Below are 18,025 nucleotides of genomic sequence, written 5' to 3' on the forward strand. Positions count from 1 at the left end.
AGTCCTATAAAGTGTTCCATGAAAACCGCGTGCTCCAAACCGCCCTCTTACCCCGCTGCACAGGTATGTGATTATCATGACAACTGTCTTGGCCACATCTCTCCACACTGTCACATAAATTGCACACTTGTCACATCCTATTCACGGGCATCAGAGCACAAGCATGCAGCAGCACAGCACATTCGGGGAAGGCAAGCGCTGTGGTCGGCTCGGGCTCACCTCGTTCTCTTTGATCTCGTACTTGGATGAGTGCTTTCCCTGGCTTTTCCTCCTGAGCTTCTTCAGGTCCGTCTGCGTGCGCTCCAGGGAGTCCTGCTTCAGCTTGTGCTCCGACTGGTAACGCTTGAAGGTGGCCTACAGATGTTTGACAGGAGAGGAGTGCGGCAAGAATAAACAAAGAAGAATCCTGAGAACCAGTTTGGGACAAATTTGCGCTGTGAAATATGTTTGTGTTATAATTAGCAGGCAGAGGTCGGTGGATGCTTGTACTGATGGAAAGAGGGACACATGATTACACTTACATTCATGTACTTAACATCCATCTCTGTCTTCTTCTCCAGCTCAATGATAACGTCTCTGTGGAACCTCTTAAACTGCGGAAAAAGAGAAAACCCGCACCTCAAATTGATTGCGACGCACACCACCCGGCATGAATGCTGCCCTATACAGCATATACAGCATTCTATGCTGCAATGTACAGTTGAGGCACGTGGCTCAGTGGCAGCGCTACGATAAGAGTGGAGTGACCTGGTGGAATGTGTGATAATTTGTTTCTGAGAGGATGAGATTCCACCTGACATGGAGGGCTTATCAGCCTGTTACGGTTAAAGTTTTACAACTTTCCTCTCTCGCTGGGTATTTACAGTGAGTCCAGGATAGACGCAAGGGAACTCAGCTTCAGCTTATTTCTCAAGCCTTCCTTACATCAGACTGAGTGTTGCGTTTCAGTCGTTGCCGTATTGGAAACGGCGACACTTGGCTACAATTTAGTCCCCGTGACCAGCAGGTATCTGAAGCATTTCAGCCGGAGGCAGCGGGGCCAGGAATGACTCGGTGGCTTCTCTGCTCTCGTCAAACTTTCTTTCAACTTTCATTACAACTATTTCAAACTCTCTAAAATGAGAAGAATGAGCTGAAAAGGTTATAGAGGTTACACGTACTGACGGGACAGTGTTACAAATGGAAAAATCTCTATTAGGTGAAGATGAGAGAGTTAATGGCCACAGGGTGCTTCTGGGAATGACAATTTTTCACTCCTATAGGCTCAACAGGTGACTGTCAGCACACAAAACTATTCTGATGACATAACTGCAAAACAGAAAAGACTTTTTTGCATATTCCACTTCTATGTCTATTTCTACTTCTGTGACTCTTTTCAGCCTTCAGATCGAGTTTTTCTCCTCTTATTGTGCTTCTTTCATTCTTCTGATTCAGGACGAAGACGAAGGGAACAACTATAAGAGCTTTTTTATGGACAACAACAGCGATATATGGCACAGCGGAACAAGATACACACAGATGAGGCATGTTTTATCAACTCATAACTGGTTTTGGTCTTTTTGTGGGATTTATTAAAGAATATGTAAGGGATAATGCCCGACGAGGTGTCCATTATCAGAAATGAATGGACGACGCGGAGGCGTGAACCGTTTGCTTGCTTCCGCAAAGTCCATTCATTTCTGATAATGGACAGCTCGAAGGGCATTATCCCGCTTATACCATGGTCACTTACGAAAAAAAATAATATTGAATCAATTATGAATACCTTAATGTTGTTTTTTACCGTTTTACCGTTTTACCGTTTTCACAAGAAGCGGCTGAGCAGACTATTTAATATCTCTCGTTGTGATGCGTTGCCAAGGTAACCAGCTCTGGCCACAGAACCTGCAGCTCAGTCTGCAGCAACTCTTATATTAGGCCTAATCAGGGCAGTTTCAAAGCAGTTGAAGAGACTTCCTAGCTCAGAAAAACATGGACATTAACTTTGAGAGCTACACTGCCACTACTCTCAATGACATTTTGCGACTGTTTTATGCGCCTGTCCAGTCGACTAAGGAAGGAGGAGAATACAGTGTTGCCAGTTTTAGGAGTTTGAGCGCCAGCATTAATCAACACTTCATCAACATCATTAGCGGCACTTTGTTCAAGGACAGTAATGCTGTTTTTAAGGCGATACTGAAGCGTTACAGAAAGAGTGGGAAAGACACCAGCTTCCACCATCCTCGTATCCCTGAGTCGGACCTTGAGATAATCAGATGTTCATCTGCGCTGTCTCTTGAGACGCCCCTCGGCCTTGTCAGAAAGTCTTCAAAATTATCAAATTCACCAAATAGGTTAAATGAAGCTATAAAATCACTCATGTTTTGTCTACTGTCTTGCCGTTGTGATAAATAAACTGTGAAATAACGTATGTTCTGAGTTTCTGTTGCCACGGTTACCAACTAGCGTTTGAGCCAGCGCAATAATTTAGAACATCAGGCTATTTGACCGGAACTTCTTTTATAGGTGTCCTATAACACTTTTTAACGGACACCCTGCAGCCATTCAGAATCGAGTATTAACCCAGACCATGGTATAACACCAGATACACTTTACTCCTACTCACATTCTCTTCCAGTTCATTTTGGACTTTCCTGTGGGCCTCTGCAATCTCCATCAGAACCACACCTAGAAAGACATCAGAACAATATTCAGTATTTCAGAGATTATTACAAAGAAAAAGAAACTCTTTCCTTACTTAAATACACCTAATTGCTTTCTTGCTGAAAAGAAGAGCACTGCAGGAAGTGACTGCACCTGGCCAAGATATGGTCCCTGTTAAACCACAATGTGTTGTTTTTACACTTGAATGGATTAAAACAACAAGATATATTGTGTTAATTAGTGAGTTTTAGGGGTCCTTGTATGTGCTTCTGCTGCCTTTGGACAGAGCCAGGCTAGCTGTTATCCCCATGTTTCCAGTCTTTGTGCTAAGATAAGCTAAGCTAAGCTAACTGGCTGCTGGTGGTACCTTCATATATACCACACAGACCTGATGGGGGTATCAATAGCCTCACCGCATTGATGGCAAGAAAGCGAATGAGCAAATTTCTCAAAATGTCCAACTTTAAGGGAGGTAGATAACAGAGAGCATTTTGAAACGAGATGCCAAACACGCAAGATCAGTGTGCAACAAGATGCAGGTTCAGGAGCAGATGTAATGTATGATCATCTGAGAGAAAAAGGACTTTTAACAATAAACACTTCCTAAATTTCCTGTATAAACGCAACCTGTTTTTTATCTAGCCTTGGATGCATCTTCGCAGCCCATATTTTACAGCTGACTTATCTCCTTTCAATATTTGAACAGCTGTCAATAAGTAATCTCTATGAAACGTTCTGGTATTGTGCGGTCAGACGCAGAACAGTCTCCATTCACCGGCAGGCTACAGCGTAGATAGAGCAGCATATGACACGAGACAATGGGAGTGAGTCAATACTGTAAACACAAGTGGACAATCGTAGCTAAGCAGTTTATAGTGCTACCTTCATCACAATGGGGTGAAATCTAGACTCAAGGTTTACTATAGGACATGGTGTTCTGGTGGGGACAGTGTGGGACATCATATCTGGGCATGTGATGGTGTCGCTGCGAGGGAAAACAGCAAAAGAGAAGAATTTCCACGCTGTCAGAAGACAGTTAAGAAAGCACAGGTGTCGGGTTCACTTTGGGATTTTCAATGTGGAAGGCTGTAAAAAGTTGCCCATGTCAGCGCACTCGACCTCCACACTCATACACATTTAACCCGACAACCTGGCATTCTTCCCTGCACGCCTCCACTCAGGGCAAACAAACGTAATGACCCGCTGATACAGAGCTGCACTTCTGTGATCCTGCAGGCAGCGTCCAGCTACAACAACATTGCCCTCTGAAGGTCACCAGAACGTACTGGTAAATGCTGCCTTTGTGCTTCGACTGGGAGGGGTGGCGCCGGGCTCAGGGGCTGTTTGTACAGCCCCAACAACAGAGCACACTGGGTTGGAAGGGGGGAGGCTGAGAAAGGCCGGGAGGGGGTTCAAAGAGGTTGTTGTACACCTGCAGGTTTCACCTTTTGGGGTTAACAAGGTGCGAAAGTCTGTCTGAGGGAGGGGAAATACTACAGAAAGTTAGCCCAATTTGGTCCATACACAGACTGTGCAATAACCATGAATCTGCCACGTGAACAGCTGCAGAAGGTGAGCTGGAGCTGAGCGGGACAGAGTACAATGTTGTGAAGAAGTGATGCTTGCAGGCTTTCTCTCCGTGGAAATGCGGTGCGAGAGCTGAGGTGTAAAAGCGAAAGTAAAATGGATTCTGTCTCGGTAAAGTGTGAATAAAAAACGAAATCGAAAAAGCTGTAGCTGGCCTCTACTGGGCTGAACTGGACTGCTGTTGAAGTTCATTACAAGAATGAGTTTATCTTATCTTGTATCTCTGTCTGTTCCTGGTATTTTTTTTTCTCTTCTGAGGATTTTAAGTACCGAGATAATCTAATCTCACCTCAGTGGTGTTCACCTGGGATTGTACGTAGGCATATGGCTGACACAAGATCCCTGTGGAAAACTACAGCATCCATGATTCACTCTTCATCTCATGATTCACCATTATGAACACTCTGCTTCTTCTCTCCTTCACTTCCTCATCCTCCACTCAACTTTATCATAGAGTACAGAGAATTATATGCTGTAGCTCACAATTAGATAAAACAAACTTTGACTTTTCTATCTAAAGCACATGGCCTGGTAGTCTGAGATTTTACACTGGCTGAAGGCCAGAAGGTTGAAACATTCACAACCCAACTGTGTTGTCCACCACAGGTCAGGGTGAAGGCTGGAAAAGGGTACAAAAAATAGTGTTGTAAATGGTAAGTTGGTAATTAATTTGCATTAGTTTCTTTGCCACACCTGGATTTAATGCCTGTTTTACAAGCCTGTTGATAGGTTGCTGAGCAACACCTTTGACATTCTCAACAGCTGATACCATTTATGAGCTTTGTGCCAACACAACCAAAGCCTGTTTGGTGTTCAATAAGGAAGAAAAAAATGGGATGGCGATGGCCGGGCAAGCGCTGGCGGCTCACCTGTTAGCACCTTTGCTCCAGCTCACCTTTCATTTCACCACTTCAACTGATAATCCTTCCTCTATTGTGCAAGCAACACCTGAGTTGAGCTTGGCGGTGTTGGCCATCTGCTTGCTGCAATGTTTTGTCACTGATAGGCATCACTGGGCTTGTCCACGCAGGCTTGCCATGCGCGTCATGAAACGAGGCCACCTCCTATGTGACTCAGGGTCGAATGGTATCTCAATCATATGCATTCCAGTGCAGGTGGGGAGCGACACTGTTTAGAGGTTGCCATAGAGGAGCTACTCCCTTCCTGTTAGCATAATGATGTCACTGCGATCAATGCTAAATCTGTGGTTAAACTCCCTCTGGACTCGGAGTTCACTGTGACAAAGGTTGCTCCAAAAGAATTCAGATCTTAGTAACTGTTCTGTCATCCATGGTGCAGTGAACAAATGTCATCTGACAGGAATATCATCATAAAAACTTCACCGCTCCAGTTTTTATGATTTTAACCTTGTTGAACCAAACCAACCACATCGTGCAACTCCTGTGATGTAGAACACCTTTGCAGAATTTGTATCAACAGGCAACCACAACCAACAGCCACTGCACAGATTATGTCATAGATTACACACGTTTCTTTTCCCTATGGAATTGATTTATTCTAAAAGTTGCAAGATGAAATCAGGTAGCCTCTGCACACACACACACACACACACAGTTCCTCATCAGTGCTGGAGGAAATGTTGGCTATAGTTTAACAGTATTTTGCTGAAGTGGTTGGAATAAATCCCTTTTTCAAACGTGTGAAAATGAAATGTAACTACTTAAACACACTTAATTGGCAGAGTTTCCTTTACAAGTTAGTTGGCTAGTACCAGTTTAAGTTAGTAGCCATCCTTCAACCCAGCTGTTCATCCTTCTGGTTCGCTAGCTAGCCGTCACTTATGATAGCATAGCATCCTATTTAATATTAAAGGAGAGCTACGTGAGTCTTATGGCAGTCAGCTGATTTTTACCAGCACTATCGCAGGTTACAGTCAGCAAAACACAGCATTCAATTTGACATTAAGATGCAGAGGAGAGTCTCGCCATTCTTTAAAAAAAAAAATCTTCAGGGGAAGGACCTCTGCGCCCTCCGCTGTCTCCCAGAATCTTGACTTACATGACGTCCTCAGATCATAATATGACTGAAAGCTGAACATTAGCTGATAAAGGAACCTGGAGCTGAGACTGTCTTGTAAATCGCTCTTTTGAAGTTCAAGAATGAACTTGAACTCAACTTTGAAGCCACCGTGGACGAGAAGTCCTTAAAAAGCTCCCAACTATCTGCTGATGAAGATCGTGTGATATGACTGGAAGGTCAGGAATGGCTCATCAATGGCCCTTGAAGTGAGATTGCTTAGTCAACAACTACATAAACTCAAACATCCACAATAAAGGCGAGGCTGCACTGCTTAGTCCCTTCAGCTGACAGTTGGGGTGCAGCCTACTAATTATCATAGATTAATCTTCCAATTATTTTTTCAATTAATAGATTACTTCCCAGAGCTCAAGGGGACATCTTCGAATGTCTTTTCTAGCTCAAGAGAAAGCAGAAAAACTTCATATTTGAAAAGCTGGAACCAGAAAATATTTGGTATTTTATCACTGCTTTTGTTTTAAAATGACCTGAACGGTCATCATCATATGATCCCACGAGATTAAATGACTCCACCCTTCAGGCCTGTGACTCCCCAGCTTTCTCTGTAAACCTTCCCAGAACAAAGAACAAACAAGCCCATATGAGTTTAACATTGTTTGAAAGTTAAAAGATCATTCTGGATTATTACTATTATTATTATACTAGATTATTTGTTTGATACGTTTCAGATCTGTACTATTTTCTTATTCCTCTGTATAGAAAAAAATCACCCACCAACCACCGACCGTTTACTATTTCAAGCTACTATTGATTACAGTAAATTTTTGGAATGGCTTCCTGGATCCTGTGTTTAAACGCGCACCACATCAGATGTCCTGTGAGCCAACGTGGCCACAAATTAAAACTTGTGTACAGATTATGCATGTGCTTAGAGCACTTTCTGAAGACATTATTACCAATCAAATATGCCACCTTTAAAGGCTGATGATCAGTTTATCACACTAATGATGATCAAAAGTGACCTTTTTTGGTTCATATCAATCTCTGTTTCGTGATTTGAGCGTCTACTGCCATTTAGCATGTCTACTTTGTTTGCAGCAGATCAATAGCTGTGACAGCTTCCTTAACGCAGAGCGATGCCCTGCCATCACGCATAGCCACATAGCATCATTTATTACTAGAATGCATAAAACTGACTGCAGCCCTGAGCATCAGCAATAAATCTCGATTTAGAATGCAATAAACTGACGGCAAACCTCAAATGACCTTAAAAACTGCGTGTATGCGTCTTATTTGAGAGAAGAAAAACAAAGAGCAGGTTTTTCTAAAGGTTTTACAGACAATGATTTCCTCTAAATACTAACTGAAATCTTAAAGAGCTCATACACGACTTCAGATGCTGGGCAAGGAAAGGTGGGGTCCAAAAGAATCACGGGGCATTTCTGTGAAAGGACTGAAGTGTGACGGGGCACGGTTTATTGAGCAGTAAGTGAGTGTCTGGTGTCTTTAGAGGTCCCGTGGAGGAACATCCCAGTGTTCCTGGAGAGCTTTTAGTTTAACGGTGGATGCAGGACAAGGATGTTTGAGGTCTGGGATCGTTAGAGAGCTCTGGAGTGTGACTAGAGGAGTCATAACTCACCAACAATGAGCGAACTCTCTAATAATACAACCTCCACCCTTTTCTATTTTGCTTGTTTTCCACAGCCTGCACCTGATTTGGGAAACCAATCTGTGTGCCTGTGACTGACCCTGATAGTTTAGCGGCCCAGACAGATTTATGCCATATGGTCAAAGCGAAACAGCGCATTTCCCCAAATGCTGAACTCTTCCTTGGATGAAACTTTGGGGGCATGTTGCATGTCATTACTCTAACTTGTCTACAGCGGGATATCTAGAACGAGGTCTCAACAAGGAGACGTTTTCGTAATTGGTCGAGATATAAACAGCATTATTCATTGAGAGATGCATTATTAATGGTGAGCCTGTTCTTCATCATTCCCTCTAAAATAAAGGAAAAGAACTACCCACTCTTGCAAAGAAGACGGCTTTAGAAGTTCTAAAAACTAATTTTGAATCCTACAAGTTTTTTGAAGCGGGACAGATTCTGCTTCAGGTGCTCTCAGACACAAAACACAACACAGGGAGAAGATGAAGGAGGGTGAAGTTCACTGACTTTTGGAACCCATTTATGGCTCCCTGATGCTTCAGGTGATGATGTCTGTAATGAAAGATAAATTGGCCATCATGTATTGATGATACAGGCGATGGTGTGTTGTGTGTCTGGAGAGTAAAACAGTCTCATGAATTAGCTCAGCCTAATGTTTGAAATGTCACAAACTCGCATTAAGCATGACATCAACCTCCCGTCAGGAGAACTGGCTCCGCTCAAAAGCCAAAACCTGTCACAGAAGCCATCGGCAGGAAACACTCGGCGGTCTGTCCGTCCTTAATTCTCAGGGGAGAAAAAAAAATTGCTCGGGCTGACATTACCATTTTTCTCATGCTGAATTTGCTTCAGTATTTCAGAAAAACAATTTTGACTGAGGCGTGACAAACGGCGCAGAGAAAAGGTGGAAGGGGTGTGGATCGTGCTATTCTTTCTGCTGTAACATTTTTAGTCCCTTGCTACCTGCTGCTTCTCAGAGTGGAATGGCAACTCCCTGCGGAGTCCAGTCATGCGCTAATGCACAGGACGTTTCTAATTATACACCCATTGAAAACCATGACTTTTAAATATAAAGAGTGATGTATGGCATACTCGCTGCACACATAGCAGTGTATCATAGATCAATGATCAGAGACTAACGCCACTTTAAATTTCCTTTCCTTTTCTCTAATTCCCTTAAAACGGTTGCTTTACAAACACCATTAGGTGACTAATGGTCTAAGAGTGAGTGTAAGAGGAGGACAAGCAGAGAACAAACATGTTATCTATTTGAGTACTCTCTATTTTCTGTTTTTTTTTGTGTGTGTGTGAAAAGAAATTAGATGCTAAATGATAAATAGCAAGAGAAGAGAAGAGAGATAAAGTCATCCAGGTGACTCAGTTACACAGCAACATCTTTAGCTAACATCATCTCCAATTAGCTACTGGTGATAACAGACCAAGCAGAAAAAACCCTGAATGTATCTTTCTTACATAGCTAACGTTAGCCACCATTAGCTGTTGACACCAAAGCAGGTAGAGCCGTAAAACCGCTGAATGTATTGAGTATCTTACTCACGTTAGCTGACATTAGCCACCATTAGTTACTGACATCAGAGCAAATAAAGCAGTAAAACCTATGACTGTATTGTGTATTCAGTGTCTTGCTCATGTTTGCTAACATTAGCCACCATTAGCTACTGGTGATACCAAAGCAGGTAAAACTGCCAAAATTCATTCCCTGAATGTATTCTGAATCTTTCTCATGCTAGCTAACATTTGCCACCATTAGTTACTGACCCCAGAGCAAATAAAGTGATAAAACCAATGAATGTATTGAGTATTGAGTATCTTACTCACGTTAGCTGACATTAGCCACCATTAGCTACTGACATCAGAGCAAATAAAGTGACAAAACCCATGAATGTATTGTGTATTGAGTATCTTACTCAAGTTAGCTTGCCGCCATTAGCTACTGGTGATACCAAAGCAGGTAAAACCATAAAACCCATGAATGTATTGTGTATCTCTCTTACTTTAGCTAACATTACCCACCATTAGTTACTGACATCAGAGCAAATAAAGCAGTAAAACCCATGACTGTATTGTGTATTCAGTATCTTACTCATGTTAGCTAACATTAGCCACCATTAGCTACTAGTGATACCAAAGCAGGTAAAACTGCCAAAACACTGAATGTATTGACTCTATGAAGGTGTGTTTTATTGCCTGGTAATTTAACTTTTCACTTGTATTCTTTTTCTTTTGAAACTTACATATTACATCTTTATGGTACATTTCTGAAGCTTATAAAATTCTGAAATATTTGGAGTAATTGCAGTATTTGGTGGCCCATTAAATTCAGATGGAGCTGGGATGAGATGATTATTTGATGTAGGACACAGGAGAAAATGTCATCTAAGAGTCATCAAGAGGCCAGCACAGGAGATTTACATGGGCCATCATGCCCCCTCAGTTTGGCCTCATGCCCCTCAAAAAATGATATTCTTTTAGACACCAGTGTATTTTGATAAGAGTCTGAATTCTTATTGGGCAACATCAAGTGAATATGATAACCAGCGGTGGGTTCAATTTCAAGCCTGGTATGAGCTGCTGGATATCCAGGCTATTCATGATGACAGCCTGACACAAATCTAGCACCGGCCAACCAGGGGACTTAATCAAACTCATCCTGATGTGACAATGCCTGAAAGCTGTGACTGGGGGAGCTTCTGAGAGGAAAAGGTCGACTGACTGAGGTAAGAAAGTTTGATGAATTAGAAAACAAATAAGACAAGAAACAGCATGTGTTACAGAGTGCTTGGATATCACTATAACACTGACTCAGCTGAACGGGTGGAAAAAAGAAGTACAGCGTACCTTACAAGGATTGTAGCCAGCAATATTAATGACATCGATAATTATTTTGTGAAATAAACTTTGTATTTATTTGACTTATTATTATACTGTCTATTACAAATAAAATCAACCTTAACCCTCAAGTTCAATGATGAAATTACAGGCCTATGAGAGGCTGGCTTTTATCAGAAAATTCAACAATTAACTAGCTGATAAAGAGACAATTTTTTTCTATAAAGTATGCTGTTATATATGAGAGTTTAATTATTCTAACTACACTTCACCTCCATTATAACACCAACCTGAAAGCGAAAATGTGGACAAACTGTAGTCTTGGAAAAAAGGAGCAGCATGGTATGAAGTAAAAGGTAATACCTGCTTTTTGGCAGGTGTCTGCCCGTAACTTTCTGCAAATACCTGCTAACCACTGTGACGCAAGTGCTCTTTACACCGCAGCATTCACAGAGGCTGGAAAAAAAAACCTATCACTAAAGAGAAAAACACTCCTTACAGGCATCTGCAGCTCGAGAGCCAGTCATGAAAACACGGTAGTGCATTCTTGACAGTGGCGTAGTTTAAAGGAAATAATGCTTTGACTCGTATGCCCAAATCAAGCGTCCTACTATCAGAGGTGGGTTGAATTATTAAACAGTCATTTAAGCATGCAGCAACTGTAATTCCTGCAGAAGACAGCTGTACTGTCTTAACATCCGTAGGCGCTGACACAGTCACCATTGTTTAACTCCGTCTTATGTCTTTTGCTTAGTTACATTGTACCAATTTTTTTTAAAAATGAGGTAAACGCTCCCCTCTGTCTGTACAGTCTGAGCCGTGCCTCCACACGCAGACGGCAAAGACTGGCGGTGGGTTTTGGCGAGGCAGATGGAGGAACAGGGGATGAGGAGGATCAGTGGTGGGAAGACAGTCTCCTCTGTCTGTCTGTTTGTTCAGTGTGTTTGCTACTATGCTTGCTGCGATGTGTGAGAGAATTCACACTGACTCGCTGTCGTCCATTCCAGGGAAGTCAAGAAAGACTCTGTGTGCTCTTTTACGAGAAGTCTTTTTTGTAGTGGGATGCATGCTAATGATTGTGGGCAAAGAAAGTGACAGGGCAACATAATGTCAGTCCCTTAAATAGTCACTTTTCTACCAAGTTGTCTACCAACTTCGTCTTTTCTATCATGTTACGTGCTTTCAGTGAAATATGCAGGAGAGGCACATTTTTTGACTTTGTGATTCTTTTTGCCATGAAGAAAGATTTGAGCATGTTAAATCTAATATTATGAATTTGTTATTGTCTGAAACCAGAAAGGCTTCACTTTGGAAATGCATCCATTGATGTTAAAGCTGCGAACTTTCCGCCTCGCTGTTTTCGGTATGCAGTGAAAATGTCACCGACCGACCGTGCAACGTGTACGTATTATTTAATGAAGAGTTGGCATTGTTAACTGACAGGTGCGGCCTGACAGGCTCGATCAACATTGCGAAACAGCAGAGTCTGGAGATTATGTTGAATTGAATGGAAATGTTTCGCTGCACTCTGCCAGACAGATAAACAATGATAACATCTTAATGCCAAAATACAGATTTCCTCTTGCCGAGAGGAGATTTCTGTGTTTGTGGTGCTAATTATTTCTTGCATTTTACCTGCACTGTCAGGTCTCATAATGGAAAATAGGACTAACAGATGAAATGTGATAGCTGGGAGTCTGGATTTTTTTGTCCATTGAGCATGATGAAATGTTTTCTTCACGGTTTCCTTTTTGAGACACTGACGCTGCTCTGACGTTCAGCGTTACTGCCTTGGTGTCCCAACGCCTTGCTAACTTCCTTATTCATTTTCACTGAACGCGACAGACACACCTAAACGTGTCTTTTTCACAGCATGACAGCTCTGTGAAAATCCCAGTCAGACATATGATGACAGAAATGGAAGTCCTTTCATTGCGGTCGCAGTTTTCTTTTAAAAGACCAAGGGCGACACGACAGAGCATGCTGCCCCACTCTGATCCCTGCCTGTCACATCAACCTGAGCTTACAGGAGACCAATTTATAAACCCTGCAGGAGTGACGCAGCAGAACCACAGAAAAACAACTTGATGAATTGTTATTGCGCAGAATTAAGACCCCTGGACAAAGTGGGTCAGCTCCAAGTCTTCGCACTAATAGAATAATTGGGGATGAGTCACAGCATGGATGAAAAACAGTCTACAGAGCGAGAGACAGGCAGCAGACAGTAATGAATTTCTGCTGCCACGAGGGATCGATCAATGTTAATTCCACATGTTTGCATAATTGACTTGCATTTGGGATCATGGTTGCATGGAGGCAAAATATGTCACCGCGATGAAGTCACACTGAAACAGCATTATGATGGTGCCCAGCTTCCATTATTCAACAGGATGTTTGGGTGAAACAAGGGTGGTGATGCAAGGGAAAAGTCCTTTTTATCATTTCTTAGTGACTGTAAAGAATCGGTTGGATATTCTGGGACTTTTAAATACAGAGAGAGTGACATACAGCATGCCAGCAGCACTGCTGTAGCAGTGTATTAAAGATCAATGACAACAAAATATTTACTGTTGTGAAGCGATGTCACATATAAAACTAGCTTTAAACTGATTTTCTTCCCTTTTCCCAGATTCTTGAGACATGTTGCTCTCCAAACAACATCATGTGGTGGCCTGTCTATGAGTGAGTGGAAGAGGAGGGCAAGCAGGAAACACGTCACCCAGTTCAGTCCTGTTTACTTCGTGTTTTATTTTTTATGAATCCATGTCAAATGATATCCTGCTAAAATGTAGCGTGACAAATACGCCTACGAAAGCACACAGAACACAGCTATTTGATTTTGGGGTAAGAGTTAGATGAGAAGATCATTACCACTCTTGCATGATGCATGCAAGGCAGCAGTCAGCTAGCTTAGCTTAGCATAACGACCTGAAACTAGGGGAAACCTGACTCTGCCTCAAGGTAGCAAAGTCAACCTAACAGTGCCTCTAAACCTCACTAATTAACTCTTTGCATCATGTTTGTTCAATCCGTATGAAGTGACACGTTGTGGTTTGATTGGCGGTTAGGTGGACGTATCCTGGACTTGCATGAAACTCACCAAGCTCTCTGGAGACCGGAGACACAGCCGCATTCTCTCCAATCTTTGAGACTGCATCAAAATAGGCCTTTCCTGCAAGAGTCATCGCTGCAAGGGGAGCCAGACAAATATCATCATGTTACTGGCTGAGAAAAGACGTATTACTGGATCATTTTATGTTCTGGTGAGACTCTTCGACATCTTATAGCTCATCAGTTGTCATGTCCTGTGTGAGGGTGAAGGCTGTGTGTACCTGTGACTGATTTCTCATAGCTCTTCCCCAGATTGACCAGGTTCCTCAGGCCTGGGTTGAACTGATCCATCACGATCTGGGACAAAAAAGCAAGGATCAAAGGTTACGGAGAAAGGCAGCAGCTCCTCCTTTCCCAAACAAACTACACAGTTTCACGCATTTCTGTGAGTCGCTTTGCCTTTCGCTTACTCGCAAACACCTCAAGTTGCATTTTCTTTAAAAAAAAAAAAGGATTGTCTAGAATGATAAAACTCGCGAAGCTATTTTTATGGGAGTGGGTGGAGAAGAGGAAATACATGAAAACAAGTGCAAGTGTTCGTGCTTTTGCACTATAAATACCTCCATGTGAGAACAATAAAACTTTCAATCTTTAACTTGACCCCTCACGTATGCTTCTCGACTCCCTCCAGAGAGCAAAGTCCCACACAAAAGTTGCAGCTATTTGCAGCATGACCCTCGTCACTCTCCCCTCCCACCCCAAGCCCCCCTTCTCTCTCTCTCTCTCTCTCTCTCTCTCTCTCTAGAAATGGCTCAACAATCAAGTGCTGTTCACCTCCCTGTCTCTATTCCCCTGGCACACCCTCCACAGAACAATGAAGGGGCAGGTATTACTTTACATGAAGAAAAGAACACAGCAGAGAAGAGAAAAAAAAGGGAAACAGGTTCCTTGTTTTCTTTCTCTCTCGCTCGCTCTCTCTCTCTCCCTCCCAGCTGAAACTGTGACACACTGTAAACTACAGGTATGACTCTCTCTCTCTCTGTCTCACACACACACATAAGACACACACAGTTTGTGCTGCCAAACCAGGGAGGCCATTCTCCTGTAAATGTAATATTTAGCCCTACTTCTGCTATAAAATGTTTAACCCAAAACCACAAAACAACCTGTTCACCTCGACTCTGAACTTTTTTAGATTTTGAAGACATGGCAGATGTAAACACAGGCCCACACACCCTCACCTGCTTGTCCCATGTGAGGGGCAGCAGTGCAGGCATGACGAGATTAACCCAGCCTGACAAAACAACATTAATCCCATGATCAAATGGCTATTGATCAGATCACGTCAAATCCGCTGACGAGCTTTGATTGATGAGATAAACTTTCCTTTTCTCTCATCACCTGGCAGACAGAGGGCGTTGATTGCTCTGTGGTTTGCTTTTTAATAAGGTGTGTCCCTTAATTGGCTGTTGTTGCCGTTGTACTTACAAGCTGCCTTGGACTACACGAAATACTTGATTTGCCATGTGATCACCGACAGAAACTTTCAGTAGATGTGTGTGAACCGAAAGAATGGGTCTCTCTCACATACACACAAGGCGTAATGTTATGGCTTAAAACGTGCTCTCACCGTTTTATAATGGTTTATGGTCAGGGTTAAAATGTAACAAACCTGGATCATAAACTAATTATGAAAGGCTGATTGTCCCCTCGTGCCTTCATCACAAACCAGGGATGATACCCATTAATTACCGATTCCTTGCTCGACATGTGATATCACTCACCTTGTACGTGCTTTCAGTGAGCTTGCTCACATCCTCTGGAGCCCGAGACATGACGGCAGCTTGTTCCTCAAGCCCAGAAGTCAGAAAAATGCAAACAAGCAAAAAAAACAACAACGAAATCGAAAAAACAAAATAAAAAATAATAATACCAGCGAGAAAAAAATGCGGTGTTTGCTAATCCAGGTGTTCGCTCACGCCGGATGATAAATCCCACAGCCGGTCCTGGTTCTGGTCTGCGCCCTCTCTCCGGACATGTGCGAAGGGGGACTCGGCGGCCGTCTGCGCACGCACTGACTGCCTGACTGGGACACCGGCACACCTCCCCGTGCGTTTAGAGGCTCGCGGGGAGGGCGGAGGAGCGCGAGGGAGGGCGCCGACACGTCACGAGAGGGGCTAAAACAAATCAAAGTGTGTGTGGTGGAATAAAAAGTTACGGGATCGTGTGACTCTGCTCATCCGTCTTAAAAACTACTTTTGCGGGCATGACGCATTTTGGCACCGGCGTTTATATAAAATGCTCTGATTGGCCTGCAGAGGGCGATGTAATACAAATGTGTGTACGTTAATATGCCCATGCAGCGGAGGAAGTATGTGTGTATGTATGGTTAGATCCGTTATTGAGGTAAAAGTAGCAATACTACATTATAAAGATTCATTTTTTTAAAGAAAAGTAACCATGACACAGTTCGGCCTCCACCATCCTGTTATATTATTTTATAAGAATATTCATTCTGATGCAACAACACTAAAAGCAGCATTTACAAAGTTTCACTTTATAAACTGTAGTTAAGTTGTTTATTCAAGAACAATGAATGATATCATATTAACCCATGTTATGTAACCCATGTATGTTTTGTGTGTAAAATATTAACACTGTAGTGGGATCCATTATTTCCCTCTGAAATGCAGTACAAAGCATCATGATATGGAAACAGTAGCAACCTTAACATTTTTTTTCATAAGTAGGGTACTTGAGTAAACGCAGGCTACCTTCCACCACTGAGTCCATGACAAACTCACACTTGATTGCTGCTTGTCACCTGTGAGGGCGTGTTTTTATCCTACCAGATGAATGACATATTGAAATTAAAATGTCATGTGGTTTTAGAAGCTTGTGACTCCTATCTGTCCATGGCCTGATGGGGGCAATACACCTCAACACTTGAAAAGCCATGAGTGCATCATCACCAGCTGTGTATTGCTCAGTCTTAACAGCATTGTATATCATTATTGGGGTTAAGCTGTATACCTTTCAAGATAAAGTATCATCGTTCATACACAGATTGTGTACGTTTTATATAAAAGCATGACCGAAGAAACACAGCACAGTCTTTTCATGCGCTGCTGGCAACAAATTAAATATAAACATGGCTGGATTGGAGGGCAGTTATAGCTACTAGTTTCAGACTTTGCTTGCTAGATTCACCTTTCTCTCACTTAGTGCTAATTCTGATACCTAAACTCAAGCCATATGCCAATACAGAGTGCCAGCCAGACACTGGTACTCTCTTTTGTGGAGATTTAAAGTCGGCAGTATGTCTGCAGAAAAACAAGTCAGCAGCCTCCTTTGACTGAGTGACAGCATGCAAAGACTTCTGAAAGGACACTGACAAACTATTGTGTCACTGTGTAATGTCATGTCCAAAATCCAACCCCCCTTGCTGAGGTAAGTATCAGCAGTTAGTACTAATCCATCATATCGGATCAGTCCAGGACCCTTCTCTAACACCTCAACAATGATGGATACTGCAAGACTCTTGTTATTTCAGTTGACGATGTCATTCAGTGGCACGTATTCGTGATGAAATTTGCAATTTATCAAATGACAACAAACCAAAAATAATTTGGGTCTTTTTTTCAATTCCAATTTTAAAACATATTCTTAACTGAATGCATAAGAGAGACTGACTTTTCCGATCAAATTTCAATATAGATAATGTTAATGATACTTTTATTATGCATATGTATCTGTGCAGCTGGTGCTACAGTTACCTTGTTGTTCAATCTGGTGATCTAAACATAATTTAGAAATAATCCCAGCAACCAGCCGCTTTAAATAACCCGCTTTTGGGGTAATTCTTGATTTGTTAGCACCCCCTTGTGGATACCTCCTGCAGCAAAGTCTGATCACTACACCTCCACTGTGTTTATTGTCTGTTGTTTCTGTTGCCAGATAAAATCACAGAATGTCCCACATCACTGACTGGGATGTGACCCGGGCCAGAGCCTCTGACTTAAAAGCTGAACGTTGTTCCTGAGCCACATGACTGAAACAAATGGTGACAATTTCAAGCATTCACAGCTCTCATCTGCATGGTCTGAATCTCCAAGCCAGTCAGGAGGAGCCGCATCTCCCCCCATTACTCCCCATGTCCAAACGCTCTGCTTTCAGGATTACCTTCTGTTTGAGGTTTTCCCATTAGCTCCTGCGAGAGGACGAGCAGAT

At 42.5% G+C, this 18,025-nt stretch overlaps 1 protein-coding gene across 2 annotated transcripts in view; it reads right to left on the reverse strand.

Moving 5' to 3' along the window:
• Positions 1–15,868, reverse strand: part of baiap2l1a (BAR/IMD domain containing adaptor protein 2 like 1a) — a 29,109-nt gene extending 13,241 nt beyond the window's left edge. For both annotated transcript variants that reach the window (XM_041963027.1, XM_041963026.1), the window contains exons 1-6: positions 15,580–15,868; positions 14,077–14,152; positions 13,845–13,931; positions 2,606–2,667; positions 522–593; positions 220–354 (exon numbers count right to left, since the gene is read on the reverse strand). In XM_041963027.1, coding sequence (XP_041818961.1) covers positions 220–354; positions 522–593; positions 2,606–2,667; positions 13,845–13,931; positions 14,077–14,152; positions 15,580–15,630 — 483 coding nt within the window. In that variant the 5' untranslated portion in view covers positions 15,631–15,868. The remainder of the gene's footprint in view (positions 1–219; positions 355–521; positions 594–2,605; positions 2,668–13,844; positions 13,932–14,076; positions 14,153–15,579) is intronic.
• Between the last annotated feature and the right edge of the window lie 2,157 nt (positions 15,869–18,025).

Source organism: Chelmon rostratus, chromosome 21 (assembly GCF_017976325.1).
Source record: "Chelmon rostratus isolate fCheRos1 chromosome 21, fCheRos1.pri, whole genome shotgun sequence".
Classification (NCBI taxonomy): Eukaryota; Metazoa; Chordata; class Actinopteri; order Chaetodontiformes; family Chaetodontidae; genus Chelmon; species Chelmon rostratus.